The sequence below is a fragment of the Diplotaxodon limnothrissa genome, linkage group LG3, assembly GCF_057381915.1.
Source record: "Diplotaxodon limnothrissa isolate DT_005_m linkage group LG3, D_limnothrissa_male_GT1.1, whole genome shotgun sequence".
NCBI lineage: Eukaryota > Metazoa > Chordata > Actinopteri > Cichliformes > Cichlidae > Diplotaxodon > Diplotaxodon limnothrissa.
Window position 1 is genome coordinate 44,320,128 of NC_140598.1, and position 22,579 is coordinate 44,342,706.

Genomic DNA, 22,579 nt, shown 5'->3' on the forward strand with positions numbered 1-22,579 from the left:
GTGGTGCTCCATCCTGCACACTCTGGTGGTCTAAACGGCTTAACCTAGAAGACCAGTGGCACTATCGGCATTTTGAGCTCTGTGGTGACAACTCTCTGGAGATTTGATCAACTTCTCTTTGTTAGTGGGAATTTTACTGTTTCTGAAGACAGTCACATTATATGAACTAGAAAGGTGAAAAAAGTGAAGAGCGTTGATTGATAGCTTTGAACATATTACTGTCTAAAAAAATGTTTTAGATTATTAGTAGCAGTACCCTAAAAAAACTTTCTGACAATGCTCTATTTTCTAAGCTTCCAGGTGATTATTTTAAACCCAAGCCATCATCTTCATGTGTATCAGATGCTAGCCAGCTAAAATACTTTACTTAGCATGTGTACATTAGCACAGTAGGCTAATTCTGAGTGCAGCTCTACCTCTTTTATTTGCTAGCCAGCTAAAACCTTTATTGCACCCGAAACCTCCAGCAAATGCTCTAATTCAGTCATTCCCAAAGTCACTTTAAAAACCAGAAAATCCCACAGGGCCCACCCAATCGTAAATCTTCACTCTAGTGAAAGAGAAAGTAATGCATGTTCTTAAAAGGCTGTTAGCTATAAATTGCTAATGCTACCCAGTCATATGCAAAGTGTTAAGGGCAATGTGTGAAAAACCTGCCACTGGGACACAGACACGATTACCAGTTTCAGTTCACTTTTTGTTTGAATACATAAACTTATATTACTACGTAACTGTACTAACTTATTACTGTGGCCCGCCTGCAGAACCTTCACAGGCCACCAGGGGGCCCACACTTTGGTAATCACTGAACTAGACAAATCAGTTGGTGGGGAAAAAAATCCCACAAAGTGACCTTCTGACCTCCAGTGTGCACTTTGTAGTGGACGGCTATCTATAACATGGCCAAAGGGCGTTAAGTTACACACAGGATGGCAATGCACTGGTTACTTTTGTGGTTTGACTTCAGCTGTCCACTGCTGCTCGTTACCAGAGGGATTTACACGTCATGAAACATAGCTGAGCTCTGAGATCATAATATTTCAGCTGTATTGAAAATTTCAGCTATTATGCATGAAAGGGATGATTACAGTTATGTCCCCTATAGCTACTCCAATCTAGTAACCACAGCTGAAAGTGAAGTTTGAGCCAAGTTGTTGTAAGTTATTCAGCTGCATTCAAATTTAGCTCCCTGGTCATCAGTTTTACAGCTATGCTGTGATAAAGCGAAATATGCAACAAGTATGAAGTTTGATTTTTTTTCTTGTGGTGATAGATGAAAAGATCCACAATCAAAGCAAATAAGGAATGAAAGGTGGCCTCACAAATCTTAAAATGAGACGAGTAGATGAAGAAGAAATGTTTGTTTGATAGAGGAGAAAGTGGAGAAGATGAAAGGAGGAAAAACACTGACGGTGAGTTGTGGGAATGACTGCAGAAGGGGCGTCTTATAACGCAGATGACATGAAACAATGATCCAAAACTGGCTGAAGACTGTAGGCGATTAAAAATAGGAAAGAGGCTGGAGAGCTGGAGGTGGCATGAAGAAGAAATCAGAGTGAAAAATAAAGGATGAGGAGTAGGAGGAGGTATCGATTTGGGTAGTAAACAGAAGGCCTGGATAGAGGAGGAATTGTTGAGGGGGATGAGATGGAAGCATGATATTGATCCAAGGCAAAGAATGAGAGTTAATGGAGTGAGAGGAAGAGACTGGAAGAACAAGAGCTTTAAACAGCAGGAATAAAGAAAGTAAGAGGTAGAAACAGAGCAATGTGGAAAGAAGACGAGACAGAAGGAATAGCTATGTTTAGGACTTTACTTCCACCTTTATATAAACCAAGACTGGACTCTTGCCCACAGAATATGACACGTTATTGTGTTGAATCCATGCTATAGCACTACCGCTTTCAGATTTACACTTGCCAGCCACTTCATTAGCTACGCCTTGCAAATCCGGGCTTAGACCCTCTTTTGTCTTCAGAACTACTTCAATTTATCGTGGCACAGATTCAAGATCCTGGAAACATTCCTCTGAAAGATTTGCTGACTGAAGGCCCATGATGCAAATACATCCCCCACACCATTACAGCACCACTGGACCACTACAATTCTCAACCTACCATCCAAATGTCGTAGTCAAAATCGAGATTCATCATCTATTGTCCAATTTTAGTGAACCTCTGTGAATTGGAGCCTGAATTTCCTCATCTTAAATGACATGAGTGGTAGGTGTGGTCTTCTGCTGCTTTTCAGAGATGCTCTTCTGTCTCCTTTGGTTGCAATAAGTGGATATTTGAGCAGATAAAAGCAGTTTGGCCACTCTCCCCTTACCTTTGACATCAACAAAACATTTTCACCCAGAAAACTTCCATTCACTGGGTATTTTGTCTTTTTCAGACCATTGTTTGCAAACCCTACAGATGGTCTTGTGGGAAAATCCCAGCAGATCGTGGCTTTTTGACCATGCCAATTTCAAAGTCACTAAATTCACCTTTCTTCCTCGTTCCAATGCTCAGCTTGGGCTTCAGCAGCTCGTCTTCACCATGCACTTAGCTACTGCCATGTGACTGGCTGATTAAATATTTACATTAAAGAGCAGGTGAACTGGTTGGCGAGTGTAGATGATGCAGACTAATTGCAAATCCGCACTTGAAAATAACAGTAATAGTTGCTGCTTTCGCTGATATTTCATCAATGTCTTCATATGATTTTTTTTTTTTTGCCACTTTGTCGAAGCCGCTTGTACTTGTTTTTCGTATGCACACTCCAGGGTCGTCTAACCTGTGTTCAGTAGCTAGGTTTCCTTGGCTGTCAAACCTTTCTCCCTGCTCTAGTAAAGATCAGTTGATCATTGAAACCTCTTGACCAGTTATTAAAATAGACTTTGAGGTGAATTTGTGCTTTTTCCCAAAACAGATATTTCATGCTGATTTGAACACCTTAGACGCCACTATGCATCACCATCCAGTGAGTTCATGTTTTCACTTTTGTTTCTGTTACAATTCACATTGACACGGTGACTGAAATGTTTGGCTCCATAGGTAAGCTGACCTACTGAGTAACTTCTGAGAGTCCTTGCCATAGACTGTCTATAAAAGATGGACGTAGCCTCGAGTGTGAAAAGTCAGTGTTGAAAAAACACATTATTTGTAAGGGCCTGCAGGGGGCGACTCCTTGATGAGGTTTTTGCTAGCGTCATGTATCATAAATACAGCATAGTGTACAGTTATTGAAACATGGTCCGACTGAGTATATATTAAATAATAATGCAGGGTATGCTTTGAGCCATGTCTACTTTGTGATTGACAGGTTATTATGATTTAATTCAATTCAATTTATATAAGTAGGTGACATCACAGTGGCTTCATCTATCTTTTAGACACAGTCTGTGGCCATTTTTTAAATTCCTTCATTTATTTTCTTGAAAAACCGGATGTTTAATTTTTAAATGGACACCTCAATCACTGGTTGATTTGCACCCACGTTTTTCTTGTTAAAAGCTTCTACGGGTTTCAGGTCTGCTGATCATATCTCTCCTGTGGTTTGACAGGAATGCATATACATCATTACCATCTCTCTTTTTTCACACGAACAAATGCACACACACAATCACTATATCTGATCTCTAGGCCGTTGAAACTTTTAGGAAGGAGAGAGAAACATTTTTGTACTTTGGTCTTGTTAACGTTGGTTGGCTGAGGTGGTGACGTTGTTAATGTCTGTTGACCCAGTAAGTTGACACCTTACCGAACTAGCCTCCCCATTCGGTATCAAAATGAAAGGAGTTTGAATCCGATTTTATCAGTTCTTGGATTCATGGAAAATTTTCTTAAAGGTCCCATGCTTCACTGTTTTGGGTTGTTGACATTGTAATCACTTATGTGTATGGGACTGTAATTTTATCTTTTCTTTAGTTTTTCTAAAGAAAGTTATGAATTCCATAAGAGTCGATTTAAGCGGAAAACAAATAGTTTTCTTTTTGCACTGGAGCTCCAGCAGCAGAAATTAAAACCATCTGCTTCAAATATGTATCAGAACTGCTCTGAAAAACAATAAGCTCAGTCTGAAATGAATTTTTATGAGAGCTAAAGGGAAAGCTGTGTCTTTTATTTAGACAGCGAATGAATCTCCATCAGCAGCAGCGAGGACGCGGGCACATGTTGCAGTGACGGGACAGGTCCTCTGATTCATCTTGTTTGATTTGATTCGAAGTGACTCGACCCTGGGCTGCAGTCACAGAACCAGTGCAGAGGCTCGGAGCTCTTTTATCACACTTAGCGGTGCGGAGGAATTGGAGCTGCACAAACGAGTGTTTCTTCTTTGTGCTCTAATCGCTCACGTCTTACAGCGTGTGTTTATGCAGTCATCCCACCTACCACTTCACATCTGCAGGCCCTTTGTAGTTAAACAATGCGTGTGGAGAATAAAATGTTGCATAGAATAAAAAGTGTCGAGGCCGTTTGGTTCCTGTGACACCATGCATGGCTGGAATATACATGTAAAGTGAAAAGTCAGATCATGCGTGTCCTCAAATCATGTCCTCAAATAGACAACACTGTAGAGCCTCCAGTACTGTAATACATATGCCATAATGAAATTCCTACAGCTATTATAATTACTGCATTATGTTATGTGCATACTAATTCAAGATGCAAATTAATATTTATGTAGAATTCACAAACTCTCATGACTTCGACAGGAATGTTTAAGAGTATTTTTTAATACGTTCTTTATTCTTTGGAGTTCAAAGTGTAAATCAGAAAAAGTTAGGTGAGACAATTTTTTCCCCCTCAGACACGGGACAATTTTGAAATTGATGTCTTCTTTAAAAGTAGAGCCAAGTTGTTGTAAGTTATTCAGCTGCATTCAAATTTAGCTCCCTGGTCATCAGTTTTACAGCTATGCTGTGATAAAGCGAAATATGCAACAAGTATAAAGTTTGATTTTTTTTCTTGTGGTGATAGATGAAAAGATCCACAATCAAAGCAAATAAGGAATGAAAGGTGGCCTCACAAATCTTAAAATGAGACGAGTAGATGGAGAAGAAATGTTTGTTTGATAGAGGAGAAAGTGGAGAAGATGAAAGGAGGAAAAATACTGACGGTGAGTTGTGGGAATGACTGCAGAAGGGGCGTCTTATAACGCAGATGACATGAAACAATGATCCAAAACTGGCTGAAGACTGTAGGCGATTAAAAATAGGAAAGAGGCTAGTGAAAAGAAAATGTCAAAAATACAAATGTAGGTGTTTATATACACTAGTACAAACTATGTGTTGGATAATTGCACAAAGCATCCCCCTTTACTCATTTCCATATTCAATAATGTCAGAAAACTTGCATTAGAAAAAAATAATAATCATAGACGCTTAAAGTTATAGAAGACCTACCTACCGAGACCTACCTGGAATTTAAAAAAAGGAAAGCTTACATTTATTGAACAAGTTGTAAATTAATTTTTATGTATGGCAGTTACGTGATTTTATTTCTTTATAATTTTCTTCATTTGCTTCTTTATTGCCAAAATCTGGGAAAGGAATTTAAGAAAAACAAAATGACCTATTCTCATTGGTTAGAGATAGGGATGGGTATTGATAAGATTTTCACGATTCCGATTCCAGTTTCGATTCTGTTTAACGATTCGATTCTTTATCGATTCTTTTTAAAAAAGGAGAACACTAAGGTCGATTAGCTTAGAACTTTGTTTTATATCTTCTCTTTGAACAAGATAGAAATTTAGGAGTAACATGGCCTTACAAACCCAACAGTGAGATCTTAAGAGATCCACAGCCTACGGCTCTTCAATGGGGTGTCACAGGGTCCCCAGGAAAAAAAATTTGTAAATGTAAAATAATAAAATAAATGTTCTTCTGTAGCAATAACAAAGTATAACATAAATTATTCTGTAGCAATTACACACGAATATCCAGTAATGTCCTGCCTACAATTAAACACATTCACTTTAAATCAGGGCATCTGCTGTGGCAAATGGGTGCAAGCCTTTGACCACAAACTTAGTCACTGCTCGGTGACATTCGTCTATCCTGGCCTGAAAGGAGACGCTACCGGTAGACTGCAGCGAGAACTGCCAGCATCTGAGCCAGACTCTGTCTCTCTCATCATGGTCACCTAAACGCACAGTAATGGCAGGTTTTGTAATAAGGTAGATCGCGCTAACATAATATGCACTGTTAGTTGATTATTTACCTGCCGCATTAACGGGAGAGGACGTGCAAACGTTACCGCTGCTGCTGGGTTGAGATTCACGAGTCCGGAGCGGAATTAAAAACACGACATTCATTTAAGGTTATCGCGTGTTTTGTGAGCAAATGCTTTTGCATATTCGTAGTGTTTCCTCCCTTAAATGAAACATCTACTTTGCAAGTATTGCAAGTTGCCTTGTTGTCATCCGTTCTCGTAAAGTATAATCAAACTTTTGAGCGTTTGAGCCGCCATGTTTCCTGCCAGGTAAATGATGCTCTGCAACGTGGTGACATCATTCAGGGCAACTGGAATCGATAAGGGAATCGTTTGCAAAAATGGCAAACAATTCCAAGGAATTGAAACAGTGGGAACCGGTTCTCAACAAGAACCGGGTTTCGATACCCATCCCTAGTTAGAGATATATTCAGATAGAAATGTCATGTCATGAGCTGGCTTCAAACAAATGATGAACACACAGAGATGTGGTGCAGAATATGCCGTTTGCCATTTGTTTGAAGCCAGCTCACCTCCTGCAACCACTTTTTCGAGAATAAGCGCTTCTTTTGCGGTTCGGACTCCTTCTGATATTTCTTTGGAGGTGGAGGAACACCAATGTAATTGCTTAAAGGAGCTTGCTTCTTCGACATCTTTAACCCTCTCAGGCTCAAATTAAACTTTTTGTTGCTAATGCACAAGCAAGTACTGCAGTGGTACTTCTGAGTAAAAAAAACTCATAAAATATGTATGTGGGGTAATCAGGTTGTTAGTTTTTAACTGTTGCAAATCAGCAACGCCTGCCTTGAGAGGGTTAAGAGTTCTAAACAAATGTCTGTCCTCCTCCAGTAAATCTTATTTACACAAACGTGCGTTGCAACTTCATATCTGGTGCGCGTCCTTTATTTTGACAGCGCATGCGCACCTGTGGACCACTTATGTGCACCCCTGGATATAGAGTTAGAGAGAGTTTTGCTCAGTTGGTCTTGATTAAAATAAATAAATATATAAATATATATATATATATATATATATATATATATATATATATGTGTGTGTGTATATATATATATAAAACTAGTATAAAATATAAGTATAAGACATGACTCTTATATTATATCGGAGTAATTTAATATAATAACTATAATTAACATATATCATTTATTATTTTTTTCATACACACCAGAAATCTCCACTTACATGTAACTGATCTGAACATTTTTTTAAGACACTTGTTAAAATGTGGGTTCAGTGAGTTTGCAGTCTAGCTTAAAAAACACTTGGTTTGGTGGTTTTATTCTTTAATTTGTAATATATGGAAATTACATGAGGCTAGCTTTTAGTCATTCTGGGCAATGAGAAATTCATTCGGTGCTTTGTGTTTGAGTGAAAACATTACTTAAGTGAAGAAGGAAGAATCCTTCACACTTCACAGTGTGACGTTTTGGTTGAAATGGAGGTGTGGGGGGGGGGGGGGGGGGGTTGAGTCTTTTATTTACGCAGAATCTAATTAGCTTCAATCATTTATCTTCAGTTTTAACAGGTGACCACACAGAAGTCTTTAAATAAAATGGTGGTAAAGTCTGTGGTTGGTGGTAAATGTTTGGGTGTATGTAAATGCTGAGCATAGTAAGGATTCAATAAATTGTACTGGAAAATCTGATTTTCATATATAAAATAAAACGGGTTACTTTGCTCAGATGCAAAGAAATTAAAATGTATGCATTCGTCTGCAGTGTTTCTGTACTCCTGCAGTACTACCTGTACTAGTAGTTCTAAACTGTTCCCATGAGGCAGAAGAATTCAGATCTGTATTTGATCATAATTGTGAAATTAAAGTGATTTTTAATAGCTGTCAGCAGCGTTTGCTGGAGCGCAGCACAATTCAGTTTACTGCAGCAATTATGTTCTGAATGAGACTGTCGGGAAATGAGTGGAGAGGACAGGAAGAGCCCCCATGGGTTGGAAATCACTCATCTCCCATGACGACAGCACAGCCATTGGCGCAGAGAGAGAAAGCTAGACGGTTTGGTTTTTGCCTCTATCTCTGTCTGATTACTGATGTGTGAGTGTGTGCTTGTATCTGTCTGTCTTTGGGAGGATCACTGAGAGTTTCAGAACATGTTTTTGGGATGTGATGACATTTCAGTGGTCTTCACTTTGAGTCAGAGCTTCAGGTGACAGTTTTAAGCTATTGGGTATTGCCATCGTGGTGTTTTTTTAAATAAAGCTGGTAATTAATGCTAAGTAAAGCCTCAGTCACACGGGTCCAGAGACTGGTTGGTGACCCCTCTGGAAAACATACTGAGTACCCCCAACTGATTGGCTAATGGTTGAAACTGGCTGCAAAGAGGATGCTGCACCGGAAGCCTCGTGATTTTTTTGGTCACTAGCAGTTTACTGTGGTTGCCTATAGTTTCCATGGAAGACTTCGACTTGTCTGCAAAGACTTGCTAAATAATCAGATTTCACAAAGTGCAACACAAACAGGAAATCGAGAATACTCGCCTTCAAAGTAAAAGTGGTACATCCCTCCTACAGCCAATACATTTCAAAGGACTCAAAAACAAAGTTGCATTTCAACTTTGCAGCAAAACATTTTCTGTTTCCAGCTTGCGTTGTGCTCTCAGATTTACTCTCGCCCTGCTAGCAGTTGGAGAGCATTTGCACACAAGTTGGCATCTTCCATGCAAACCATGGACAACCACAACAATCTGCTAGCGACCAAAGGAACTGCGAGCAGGTATTGGGTACAACACCAATAAATAAACCTCAGCATTCAACCTTCGTTTATTCAGCTTGTTGCAGAATACACACTGCCTCCATCAAACTGTGGTTGAGGGGCAGTCACTGATTGGACTCTAGTCTTGAGTGAATTAGGGTTTAGCCGAAAGGCCTCGTAACTGGTTGGGAATCACACCGAGCGTCTTGCAGTTGCTAAATGTTCACTAATAGGTCTTGATGCCTGTGTGTGTAAGGTCAAAGTCATTTTACTGGTCAGTTAAAACGTTAGAGTCTATGAGGACTAACTCATTGTTATAGCCAGCCACAAGTGGCCATTAGAGGACCTGCATTTCTTTCAGGTTAAAATAAGATTTATTTTATGGTTCAGACCAAACGTGAAGCAAAGGTTGGCTTCATTACTCACACAGATCCAGTCACTGGAGTTCTTTTGCTGCCTCCTTCCAAAGTCCAGCCTTTTGTGGCGAACACCAAAAGCGAAGGTTAGGTTGCAGGGGTGGATAATTCATCATGTGTGAGCAGGTGTGCACAAAACACAAGCTGCGGGGACTTTGCTTCCTTCATTAAATTAATTCAGATCATTAATTTAAAGGGTGAACATGTGGTTTAGAGTTAGAGCTTCTACAAAACTAAATAAGTCAGTGTAACGTCTGCATGTGTGCACGCGCGTATGTGTGCGTCTGAGGTAAAGCTGCCAGAGGAAAAGGAATTGAGAGCACACACACACATCATGCACATCTTCACATGGACACCCTGATTATTTAGATTTATTGAAATTTATCACATTTACATGCACACTGGGTCCCCCGAAGACACACGCACACAGGAATGTACTGACACACAAAGGCGTGCACACATCCCCCCAATCTGATGTTTTTTGGATGCTTTGAGACCAGATTAAACAGCACGGTGTGATCATCACGGATAATCACCAGTGCGTTCACACACACATGCATGGCCATATAGATAATCTTGGCTTACCTCCTCCTGTCTTTACACTCCTCTCCTTCTTCCCCTACCTGAATTACATCACAACCTCCTCTCGTCTTACCCAAATGTAAAACTTTTATTTGCATAATTCTTTTCTAACGACAGCAGAACAAAAAAAACCATCACCAGAGTGATTAACATCACAAATCTAAACAACAGGAAGAGCACACTAATCGCATCGGCACATTATGAGAGCCTTGCACCTTTTTTCCATCTCTCTGTCACTGTGTGTCTATTTCTGGCTGAGAGACCTATCTGTTCGCTTGTGTGTGTTTATGTGTGTGTATGTATGCGAGGATTATACAGCATCAGGGCCAGATTTGGTCCATATGCTCCTGGGAAACCCCCCCCCCCCTTCTCTTCCTCCTCCTGTCACCATCACCAGCAGCAGATTATGTGTCCTTCAGTGCACAAACCTCACGGGCAGAAGCCAAAAACTGGATGATCTTTCAAAGACACATTAACATAAAAATGTGAAAACTGGGCTAAACCTGAAGAAATGTGTGCATGCGTGTATGTCAGAGGGTTAGAAAGTGTGTGTGTGTGTGTGTGTGTGTGTGTGTGTGTGTGTGTGTGTGTGTGTGTGTGTGTGTGTGTGTGCGTGCGTGCGTGTGTGTGTTGTGTCTGGCTGTCTCCATCTGTCCATCTAAAGTACGACAGAGTGTACGAGAGTTTCTCTCTGGCTGCTTTCTGCACATATCACTGGCGTGTTTGTGTCTATTAATAAACACACAGAGGTACATGAGAGAGGATGTGGTCGCCATGGTGCAAAGTCCTCCCACGCCTTGTTCTGACTCTCCCTCTGTGTGTGTGTGTGTGTGTGTGTGTGTGTGTGTGTGTGTGTGTGTGTGTGTGTGGTCAGATGTTTTTTATGTATAACAGATGATGCAAGCTGTTCTATTTCAAATGATCTGTTTAACCGCGTTTCTTTGCACCGTTTAATAAAATTGCTTGCATAATGAAAGTTATTAAGGACGGTGAGGTAACGCAACCTTATGCACACAAACGTCACACACACACCCATAGGAAGCCTAGTTTACTTCCTGTTTGATTAACTGAAGAGAAAACGTCCAGGTGAAAAGGAGCGCAAGTTCTGTTTTTGTTTTTTTCTTTTTTCTTTTTGTCTGTTTGCGCGCTGGTCCTTAAATTTCCAACGCTCAAGGTTGATTTGAAAGTCGAACTGTTGCCGTGGCAACCCCACATGCCTTTGCATCACCAACTTCAAATGTCACAAAGCAAAAAAAATAGAAAATAAAGACGGCGAGAGAGCGAGAGAGAAAATAAGTATAATTAACAACAACAGACCCGGGTCAGCTGTTATGTGCTAATGATACGCTGCATTTGTTTTAGTGACCTCTGAGTGCCGGCTGGGTGGGGCTTTACAGCATTGGGGTGATCCAGGTTGCCTACGGAAGTCTGTAAATGCCAAAAAAATAAATGTAGAAATAAATACGCGACTTAATACCTGAAATTCCACTCACTAGCCACTTTATTAGGTACAATCTGCTGGTTACATGTTGAACTCCATTCTTTGTGGCATAGATTCAACAAGTTGCTGGAAACATTCCTCAGAGGTTTTGTCCCATGTTGAGGTGAAAGCATCACACTGCATTGCTGCAGATTTATTGGCTGCACATCCATATGCCAAGAAAATGTGCAGGCTGGATCCATGATTACATTTTGTTTGCACCAAATTCTGACCCTACCATCCAACTGTTGAAGAAAACATTTGCTGTTCTTGACAGAGTGGAGTAAATGGTGGGTGGGTGTGGTCTTCTGCTGCTGCTCTTCTGCATACCTTCATTGCAATAAGATTTCTCTAATCTCTCACATCAACAAGGCATTTTCACCCACCCACCGTTTAGCTCACTGGACATTTTCTGTTTTTCAGACCATTCTCTGTAAAGCATAGATATGGTCGTGTGGGGAAAATCCCAACAGGTCACCAGTTTCTGAAATACTCAAACCAGCACGTCTGGCACCAAAACCATGCCACATTCAAAGGCACTCACTGTGAATCCCCTTTCTTTGTCGTTCTGATGCTGGTTTTGACCTTCAGTTTGTCTTAATTGCGTCCACATGCGTCAGTGTACTGAGCTGCTGTGACGTTAATGGCTAATTAGATATTTGTGTTAGTGACCAGTTGAAAAGTTGTACTTAAAAAACTGGCCAGTGAGGGTCTATTCTTTTAAATACTTACAAAATATATAGATGTCAAAATAAGGTGTAGCTACATTTATTTACATTTTAATTTACATTTCTTAAAAATACATCTATTTAATTATTTGTTATGCTAAAATTTAATTTTTACTTTCCATTTTTATTTATAGTTATTTAAATTATTTTTTAAAAAAAGGTAATATAAATAAAATAAAATAAAAACCAAATTATAAATATAATATTTTAAATGTATTTCATGGCATATATGTTTATTTTTGTAATTCATTAAAAAAACAAATGCAGAAGAAATTTAAAACAAATCTATGAATTTAAGTAACTTTTTAAAAAAATACTTGTTTTGATGCTTTTCTGTCGAGTCATTCCTTATTTCTTCACGTCTTGTTCCTGTCATTGGCAGTTTTGGTCCTCCATAGATGTCTGCTTGTGTGTCAGTCCTGATGATGTGTGTCTGTGTTGGATGTGTGTCGAACTCCAACTGGGTGGTGCCAGAAACATGAGTTTGTTGGGTGCACAGGGGGATTTGCATGTCCACATGAGAAACCCTGTGTGTGCGTGTTTGTGTGTGCGTGTGCGTGTGTGTGTGCGTGTGTGTGTGTGTGTGTGTGTGTGCGTGTGTGTGTTAAAAAGCCAACACAAACAGCTGGGAGGCTGCTCCGAGTTAAAGTCCTGCCAAATGTACTGCAGATTACTGCACCATTCTCCTTCTCTCATCTTTAATGTTTCCATTCGGTCCTTACTCCAAACCCTTTGCAGTTCCTCTCCCCGTGCACCCGTCACCTTTTCTTCCCCGCCGTTTCCCCCACCACCCCCTTCATCTCTTTCTCAGTCTGCCATCTGCTGGAGGAGAAAAATAACCGCAGCTTGTCCAAAGGCAGTGACACGGGAGCCGAGCTGCATTTGGCATTCCGGTGTTGTCCGTCCCGGGGACGGCGTGGCCTCATGATTACAAAAACATGGCCATATTTGAAAGGCCAGGTGGTTCTGTGTCTGCAGCAGCCAGCCTGAGACTGTTTTAATTAGTCGTGGGGAAAAAAAGCACCCGCGTTCTGTTTATTCATGAATAAACAGCTGCTGATCAGTGTTTAGTAAGACCACAGCTGAATAATCTTCACATTTGGGCATCTTGAACAGGGATTGTTTAAAAAAATCTGTTCTTTTAATGAAAGCAGCTCTTTTAATTCTTCTGCACCAAATTTATTGCAGTATTTACAAAAGAGTGATCAATGATACTGTAGAACAGGGGTGTCAAATATAAGGCCCGGGGGACCAGATTTGGCCTGCCAATGACTCCCAATACGGCCCACTGGACAGCTTTGAAAAAAAGTGAAGGCGTGCATAGATTTAATATTTTTAACTGTATTTTTACAGATTCCTGTTGGTAAATATCTCCTCCATAGCCATTCATACTACACCAAAGTAACTAAGTAATAGATAAAGAATTAAATTTTGCACATATAATTCTTACAGTTTAGTCATGCTGACAGATTTCTTTCATTTACTACAGAAGCATTATTTTAATAGAAAACTGAGACATGCTGCTGAAATTGTGCTGATTTCATCTTATGTGAAGCTGTCACAAGGATGTAATATGGTTAAACAGTTTTACACAGACAGAAAGGGGGGTTTTCTTCACCTACTGAAGGTAAAATGGGCTCTGTGTGGCCCGTGAGGTCAAACCAGTTTGACATCTCTGCTCTAGGATAATGAAAAAAGGGGAAAAAATCCATAAATGATGAAGGAAATAAAATCAAAACTTGAATTCAAAGCAATTTTTGTGATGTTACATTGCTATAAATCCCACCCAGATAAAAACATACGTGAAAGCCTGGTGCACACAACTTTAAGGAAACACGTCATTCAAACAGGGAATTTTCAGATTAAAGGCACCACCAAGGATGCCCCGTGATCCCACATGGTTGGTTTATCAGTGTATTCAACGCCTGAAATCAGTCGATTTCCGCACGTCGAAGCTGCCACTTGCAGTTTTTAAGCAAAAACATCATCGTACAGATTACTGTGAATTTCACGGGGCAAGATTTGTACTGTCCATCCATCACTTATAAGGCTGAAGTGTTAGCCATGGTGTGAGGTGTGGTTACATGTGGCTTGTGGTTTAACGTGCTTTGGGTGATCAGTAAGTCTTTGTTTTGTTGTTTCTCGATGATCTTTTCAAATTCCTCCGCTAGATTTTACTGGTGCTGCTTATGTTAGATTACATGGCATTTGAGCCACGTCCAACCTGAGGGCACTCGTGCATTACCAGCTCAGTTCAGTCTCACTGAAACAAATGGGACTCCTGCTAATGTTGCTCAGAGAGTGGCCTACATGAGTAGATGAGCGTAACATTTAAATAACTGCAGGGATTCTCCTGCCTCAAAATTAGGCCTTAACTACACTCATAAGCATGATTGGTCCATATATATGAAGGCTATGAGGCTGTCTTACTGTGCTTAACAGAATTTGATGTGTTTTCCTATCGTATCTAGACGTGCGATAATCAAAAGCGCATTATTTTATGCTCGAGTAAAATAATTGTATTTTGGCATGGGTTTTTATGGGTGAACAGCTCTTGGAGGTTCTTTTGGTACTTTTTTGTCTTATAGTGTATCTCCTTATTATATTTTGGGGGCTCTTATCTGTTATCCGGTTGTTCAGTGATGACGTGACGGATCCTACTTCCGGGCCTAAAGTAGTCTGCGTTTAATATGGCTTTTGTGTTGTTAACACACGGCTAGTGACTGGGCCTAGTGACTTAACGACCGGACTGCAGTAGGACACTGGAGAAAAGACTGGAACTTGTTTTCTTCCTGCTGTAAAAGAGGACTTTCTGTCCCTCCTTTAGCTCTTTTCTGTCCTTGGTATTTATTTATTTTTAACGAACATAAGAACATGTTACATTAAAATCATTTAAAGTTGCTAATGAAGCTCTTTGACCTGATGCTGAATTAGATCAGCAGTGGGAAAATGTTCTGGAGGGGGGGACTGAAGACAAGTAGAGGAGGAGAGGGAGCTGGTGTCACTGAGTGAGTCTGCTGGGAACAGCATGCTGCTGCTCATTAAAGGCAGAATGATATACCGAGTGGCAGAAAACACACACACACACACACACACACACACACTCTTACATATGCGCTCGCACAAATGCGGACGCTTGCTGTAATTTGCCTTGGCAGATGAGATGCTGATCTGACACTGAAAGCGGTCCGATGACAGCGCGTAGGCAGCGCAGAGCAACACACACACACACACAAAAACACACACGCAGACACACAGAGTCAGGACAGCTCACGCAGGCTGGCAACTCGTGAGTTTGTGTGATCACAGTGACGTTTCCAGCTCTCTTATAAACCACAGCGGCGTGCCATTAACCTTCCCGTCATCTTGATATATGTGCGTGTGTGTGTAAAATGAATTTGATGCCTTAAATCAGCAGGAATAGCAACTACCATGTGTGTGTGTCTGTGTGTGTTGTCACTGCCGACCAGACAGGTTCTTCCGGTTCTATTTTTAGCCTGGAGGAAGTCGGCCTGTCCTTACATGAACACGCAGACGCACACCTGCACGCTCCACCTCACCTCTCAGGAGTTACGTCTGAGGCGGGGGTGGGGGAAATTGCTCAAACACATGCACACCTGAGGGGGGAGTGGTTACCTGCCACAGGGAAGTTTGCGAGAGAGGAAGTAGAATTGCATTGTGTGAGAGAACCGCTAGTGTGAAACTTTTTATGTAGACAAAAGAAGGAAGCATTCGAATATAAGAAGAAGGAGAAGGGAAAAACGATGGGAAGGAAGGAATCCAGATAGCACACAGAAAGGAAGTAAAAGTTTCTTACCACCGTCCTGAGGATAAGACTGGTTTTCAGTGAAATGCTGGGGCTGTGTAGGTGCGGTGGGTGCTGCATTGCGCCCCTGTTGTTCGGGCGAGGGAAGGAGGGTGACGACAAGTGGCTCAGCCACGAGGACCATCTGGAGTCGGCTCACTTTGGTAAGGCGGAGGAGAGCCGGCTGGTTGAGGAAGAGGTCAGTGTGAGAGGCAAACACCAACAGCCAGATAAGCCCAGTCCTAGACTGTGGGAATGTGTGTGTCTGTGTGTGTTTTTTTTTGTAGTTTGTCAGATGGATTCTTTGCATTTTCTTTGCTGCTTGTTTAAAAGTACAAACTTTTCTTGACATCATTCTTGACATTTTCTTCATACCACACCAAAGTAACTAAGTACTGGATAAACAGTTAAATGACATAAAAGTTAGGACAGTTAGCTTTTCTCTTCAATGATTTTAGAGTTTGATACTTTAAAGAAACCCCAAAATATCGCTCTGTCTCTATTTGTGTCCACTTTATAGGTGTGAAAGTTTGGCTTTAGCAGCTCCTGGTTTCCAGAACAAACTACCAAACATATATTGTTACCTTTTCATGTCCACGCAGCTGCAGAAATGAAGCTAACTATTAACTCAGACAGTAGGTGTGACTGTTAAGGTATTGGCCTTTCTGTGTGGAGTTCACAGAGAAGTGGGTTGTTTGGGATTGGCCGTGTCCGTCTTCTCCTACAGTCTCAGGTATTGCTCATTTCACCGAGTGGAAATAAAACTGCAGGAAGTTTTTGTGCAGCAGTCTTTGTGTTTACGCCAGAATACTGGTCGAGTCACTCGTGTCGCTCTGCTGTCTGGGAGAAAGTCCAAATTTCAGTGATTTGTTGATTGAGTGTTTACACTGAACACTGAAGGTCAGTCTTTCATGCAGGACGGAGGCTGACAGACGTGTGTGTGTGTGGTCTGTTAGAGAATTAAATGAAGGGAGAAATAAATCAGGGTTGATTCAGTCGGATGTTTGTGTGGATGTGGGCGCCCTTCAAAGCTCCGGGTGTGTGTGTGTGCATTTCGCAGATGAGTAAGTATATGTGTTAATGTGCTTCAGTGTGCATATCCACTTCACTGCCCTCCTCTGAGTGTTTGTCTGTGTGCGTGTGCCAGGATGATTGTTGTGATGTGATTAGTTTGCTCTAATGAATAGAGTGATCTGTGTGACAACATCGCTCAGCTGGAGAAGAGAGGAGACACTGTGACCTTTGAATATCACATATGTCTGTTTATATGTGAAACACACGTGTGCTGTTTGCTCTGCCGATATGTTCCTGTGTGCAGTTCAATATAGTCCGTACACTGAATTAGCTTGAAGAGGCTTTATGGCATGTGTGACACCCACTGTGCTCAGGTGTGTGACTCAGTCAGGAAAGCTAAGGAAACTTTACCTGGGAAAGATAAATTGGTCGGGCTCTTTATTGTTTTAATGTAGGGACTAGTTCCTTCTGCACGGTGATCAAAGGTTAATGACGACTCAGTGCAATTAATAAGTAGCAGAAGACCAGGGATGCTTGCGTAGCTCAGTTTTAAATAATTAAGCTCATCGCGAACTCTAGCAGTAGGTGTGACTGTTGAAGAATTTAGTTGCTTGGTCTTGTAGCCGGACAGCGGAAATTCAAAGAGAAGTGAGTGAGTGGGAAGTTCAAGTGACAGATAGTGATAGATGGAGTTTTATTCAACAACAGTTGTCTGAAGGCGCTTTTAAGAAGCAGGGACTTGGTGATAGCAAAGGGGAAGAACTCGCTTTTAACAGGAAGAGACCTCCGAGTGAAGTAGGCTCAGAAAGGGGCAGCAATCTGCTTATAAGGTAAGTGGAAAGAAATGACAGACTAGAGGAGCGTAGGTTTTCTTTTTTCCTTCGGTGGATAAAAAAGGTTTGCAAAAGTTGCTTTTTAATTGTTGTTAAATGGGGGGTTGAAATATATCTCTGTGGGTGAAGGGACGAATGGTAGTTACAGCATGTAAAACATTTTTCAGAATAAATTGGCAAATGTAGGCAAATCGATTGAATTTGCATTTGAACATCTGCTGGAGAAGACTGAACTTTACTTTATCTGATTTTGCTGAAACGCTTATCACGTTAGCTTTTGCCAGCTCTAAATCAACTCAATTTCTCAATGTTTTCCATATAACCTGCATTTTTCATGCGCTTGGGATGTTTAGGATAGTAAGCTAACCTAGCCAAATGTTAGGCCCTGGTTTGGGGATGGGGTCATTAGGCTTGACGAGTTTCTCTGTGTTGGGTCTGACTTTCAGGTTGTCCTTTACTGATACCCTGGGCTGAAATGCTGTTAGCGTTCGTCAAACAAAACCGCTCTGATTAGCTCCTCGACTGACGGTTTGTGACGGCATTGTTGTGGCAACCACAGATAAGCTTGATTGGTGGAACATGGTGGTTACACCTCACCGTTATCTCTAAAGTGTCAAGTGGGTCAGTGGAAAGAGACCTTTACACCTTCCTGTTGGTGCATTTTGTTCTTTCTTCTACTTCCTCAAGGGACCGTCTGCTCTTTGGTTTTCTTTCAAGTCAACTCTCTAGAGCCTGTGGTTGATGTAGTTTTTGCATCTTTCTCTTTTTGTGTTGTTCCTCTTCCTCAGTCCTCACCGCTCTCGCAGCTATACTTCTTTTTTCCCCTGCATCTCCTGTTGTTAATGATCCATACCGTGAGCCTATCTGTCATTGTTCCCACCATCGGTACTTTCCTTTCTGCTTCCTTTTCTCTCCGTCTTTCTCTCTCACATGGTGACAATATGAGATTTTCTCTCCTGCAGGGTATGAAAGCACATTTATTCTAAGAAAGAAACAAGCACACTGAGAGCACAAGCAGCTGTATGCGCCATTACTAGGCGGGATATCTCATGGTTGCACATTGACACAGACAGACGGAGACACACGCACACACACTGCAATAGAGAAATGAGATTGTGATGGAGCGATGAATTAGATTTATCACTGGTTCGGCGGTGCCTCTGCCTTGTATTACTCCCACTGTTCACACAGCCAAGGACATTACTGCTAAGAGAAATAGCCGGAGAAAGTAAGACAGAAATCGCATGAGATGAAAGAGGAAGGTCAGGAGAAACATAAGCAGTAACAGAAGTTATGGAGGACTGAAACTGTCAGAATCATCTGTATCATGGACTAGTAGATACATGTGCTATTGAATGCACCAAAATATTTAAAGTAAATGGTAGGTATCAATATATAAAATGTGGACAGATGCTATTATCTTGGGTTTGCCTCTGTGGTGCAGAAAAAGGCAATTAGACTGATGTTACCAGTAGCAAGTATATAAATGTCAGTGTCTATCTTTGTATCAAATAATCCCATTTGACAGTAATGGCTGTCTAATCTAGGTTGGCTCAGTTCCTCTAATACAGCGGTCCCCAACCTTTTTTTGCGACACGGGCCGGTTTATGTCCGACAATATTTTAATGGACCAGCATTTAAGGTGTCGTGGATAAATACAACAACATAAAACCAGTACCGGTACCAAAAAACAGAAGATTTATTTATAATACACAGGAAATTCTCCAGGGAAACCGATTTAATGATAGAAATGAAGTAAAAAATCACGATAAAAACCCTGAAAACCATAAATTTCGCACCAAGCCTCAACTCTAGCGGCCCAGTACGAAACGGCTCACGCACCAGTATCGGTCCGTGGCCCGGGGGTTGGGACCACTGCTCTAGTAGACGCAGTCCTTTCTGTTGTGAGCCTGGCATCCAGCTGGCGTTAAACCCATGACAAACACAGAATGACAGAAATGCATTTAGATCAGTAAAAATAAACAAAAAGTAATAATTTTGAGGCGTAAGATACAAGGTGAAATATAAGGACTGAATGAAAAGCCAAACCCTAGAGATGTTAGAAGCGTAATGCATTAATCTTCTTCCTTTTCTTTTTGTTTGCACTCAGACCACTAAAGATAAAAATAGCCAACTACCTGCTCTGCGAGATATTATCAAATTTGAATACTTTCACTTTTGAAAGCTCCTGTTTGCAATTTCCCTTAAGGGAAGACTTCCGCTCTGAAATGGAAACGCTGCCAAGTGACTGCTGAGCCACCTGCCATCGAACCATGCCTGAGCTGAGACGTTTGTTAATTTTCACTAGGAAAGTAACGTACACGTGTTTTTGAAAAGCGCCTGAAACCTCCCCTAGAAAACTGATATTAATTTCACAGTGAAAAATATCTTCAGACTGTATCCTCAAGCAATGAAAAAGATCTTGGATGGAAGTTGACATACTTACACACACGATTTAACTCCTGGAGAACTGGTTTGTTATGCAAGTCTTATTTGCTGAAAACAATGGTAAGAGGAAGGTAAGATGTGATTACCTGCAGTCCTCCTGGTTCGGCTTATTGGCTGAAAAGTTATCTTGAATAGTTCTTGAGTTATTCATTAAGACAAAGAAACTGAGTATATGGAATGCCATGAATGCAAAAATATCTTGTAAGCGCTCTTTAAATGACCTTTACTCTGTTACCTGGTGCTAGACACAAAATTCAAACTGTTTTGGAAAGAAGAGACATTGAGCTTTATGGGGATTTTGGTGTATCAGGGTAGCACAAAGCATTTATAAGGTATTGCTGTCTGAACACAGACAGAAAAATGAAATCCACCTAGATTTTTCCATGTGCACTTCACATTACCATAACTCTTCAGCTTTGTGAAGTTTTACCTCCAAAATGACAAAGAAGTCCACGTGGCATGTGCGACACTTGGAATAAAGTGTTAAGGTGAAGAAACATTAAAAAGGAGCTTGTAGCAGTTTTCACAGATGCCTTGAAAGTGAATTCTTTCCAGTTTTATCACGTGTGTGATACAGCTGTTTTCTGCCATGACATGCGGGTGACTCATGCAGGCACACGGTTATTCTCTTTATGTGGAAGCCTCTGGGCTGTTACGGAGGCAGATCTAGTGATTTGTTGCTACATTTGGTGATGAATGTGCAGGTATGCAGGGAGCTGCGCGTTTTTAAGATCCTATCTGCATGTGCCAGCGGTTGTTACGAGAAACGAGGATCTCCATGGCGACCCCCTCCCGATGTCCTGTCTCAAATTGATTACCCGTGGGGGATTCGGCCCTCTTGCACCATGTAGTCACAAACAGGGGGAAAGAAAGAACGAGCGCATGTTAAGCAGAGATGAGGAAAAAAGACAATAACAGCAACCGTGGCAGAATTGGTGATGAGTTTCAGCCAAGCGGATCGATTGTATCAAATGAAATCATTCGATCTTCTGACGTTCTGACCGTGGTAATAATTTCTACGTGGCCACGGATGACTGCATCTCCCACCTGCTGCTTCCCTACCTGACTTGAATGCTGCATGAGTGTACTGCAAACCAAATCAAACGTCGTTATTTGCTGCTTTAACAGATTAGTGTGCTGTTTTTGGGCCCCTGATCTCATCCACACACATATCAGGTGAAAATACAGAAAAAGCCCAGCGGTGCCTTTGGGCTGATGCTTCTGTTTTATCGTGACAGATCCAGTCAACACCGCTCTGCTCATGTGTGCAGCTCTGTCTTTGTTTGACAAGAGCAAGCCATCCGAGTGACACTATCCAAACCGATCTCCTTCTGTTTACGTGTGAACTCCGAGAAGAATAGCTGTCACGGCTGATATTCAGAGGTTCTGGATGCGCTAACGTCTGTTTTATCTTCCTCCTCCTCTCCTTCTATCCCCTCTGTCTCTGTTCTCTCACTACAGAAAAGTGTGAAGGAGGGAATCCTGTTAAAGCAAACAAGCTCCTTCCAGAGGTGGAAGAGGAGGTACTTCAAACTCAGAGGGAGGACCCTCTACTATGCCAAAGACTGCAAGGTACAGAACTGTGTGATCGTTTTACCGCCGTAGCTCTTAAACTGTAACATTTTTATTTAAATGTAACTGGCTAAAAAATAAGCTGATGGGTTTTTTTTCTCCCATTAGTCCCTAATTTTTGATGAAGTGGACCTATCAGATGCCAGTGTGGCTGAGACCAGCACCAAGAACATCAACAACAGTTTCACAGTAAGCCCAAGACAGGCCTTATAATTGACTACAAGGTGGCCCTTTAAAACTTTTCTAAGGGCAAATTATGACAAAATAGCCTACATGGACTAATGCTAGGTCAGAAATAGACCATTTTAATGGATGCCAGCTCAGCTATTTGGTGGTGACATGGCTGTTTTTTAGTGTAAAAGATTACTGCTAATCAGCTAATTTAGTTAGCTAAGTTAGCTTGTCTGGTTAGCAAGGTGTGTTTGTTATTCACTTTAATATAACAGGTAATGTTAATTTTGGCTTATAAAAAAGTTTAAAGCAAAATGTAGGAATTGAACTTAAGGGGTATACAGAGCTGCACAGAAACCTTCTGATTGCTTTGGTCTCTAGGAGACTGCCCGTAGTTTGCACTGAAGACGGCAACTTGTTTGCGCACGCTTGCTAGCTAACCACCAAGCAGTAGAAACCTGAAAAAGAGCGACGCAATCCGGAAACAGAGAACATTCGTCTTAAAAGTAAAAGTCGTCTTCATACCAGGCTTAATTAACTTCAGGATTGATAACTTCTAATAAGTTTGTTTAATTCAGAATTTTATTTGGGGACATATATCTGAAGAACAGCTG

General features: G+C 41.1%; 1 protein-coding gene across 4 annotated transcripts in view; it reads left to right on the top strand.

Moving 5' to 3' along the window:
- The window catches only part of LOC146636040 (diacylglycerol kinase delta), an 88,191-nt gene that overhangs the window by 35,513 nt on the left and 30,099 nt on the right, over positions 1-22,579 (top strand). For 3 of the 4 annotated variants that reach the window (XM_085350676.1, XM_085350675.1, XM_085350677.1), the window contains exons 3-4: positions 21,684-21,794; positions 21,903-21,983. In XM_085350676.1, coding sequence (XP_085206802.1) covers positions 21,684-21,794; positions 21,903-21,983 — 192 coding nt within the window. Of the gene's footprint in view, positions 1-2,913; positions 2,965-21,683; positions 21,795-21,902; positions 21,984-22,579 lie in introns of all 4 variants that reach the window. The other variant, XM_085350674.1, reaches the window with a different exon arrangement.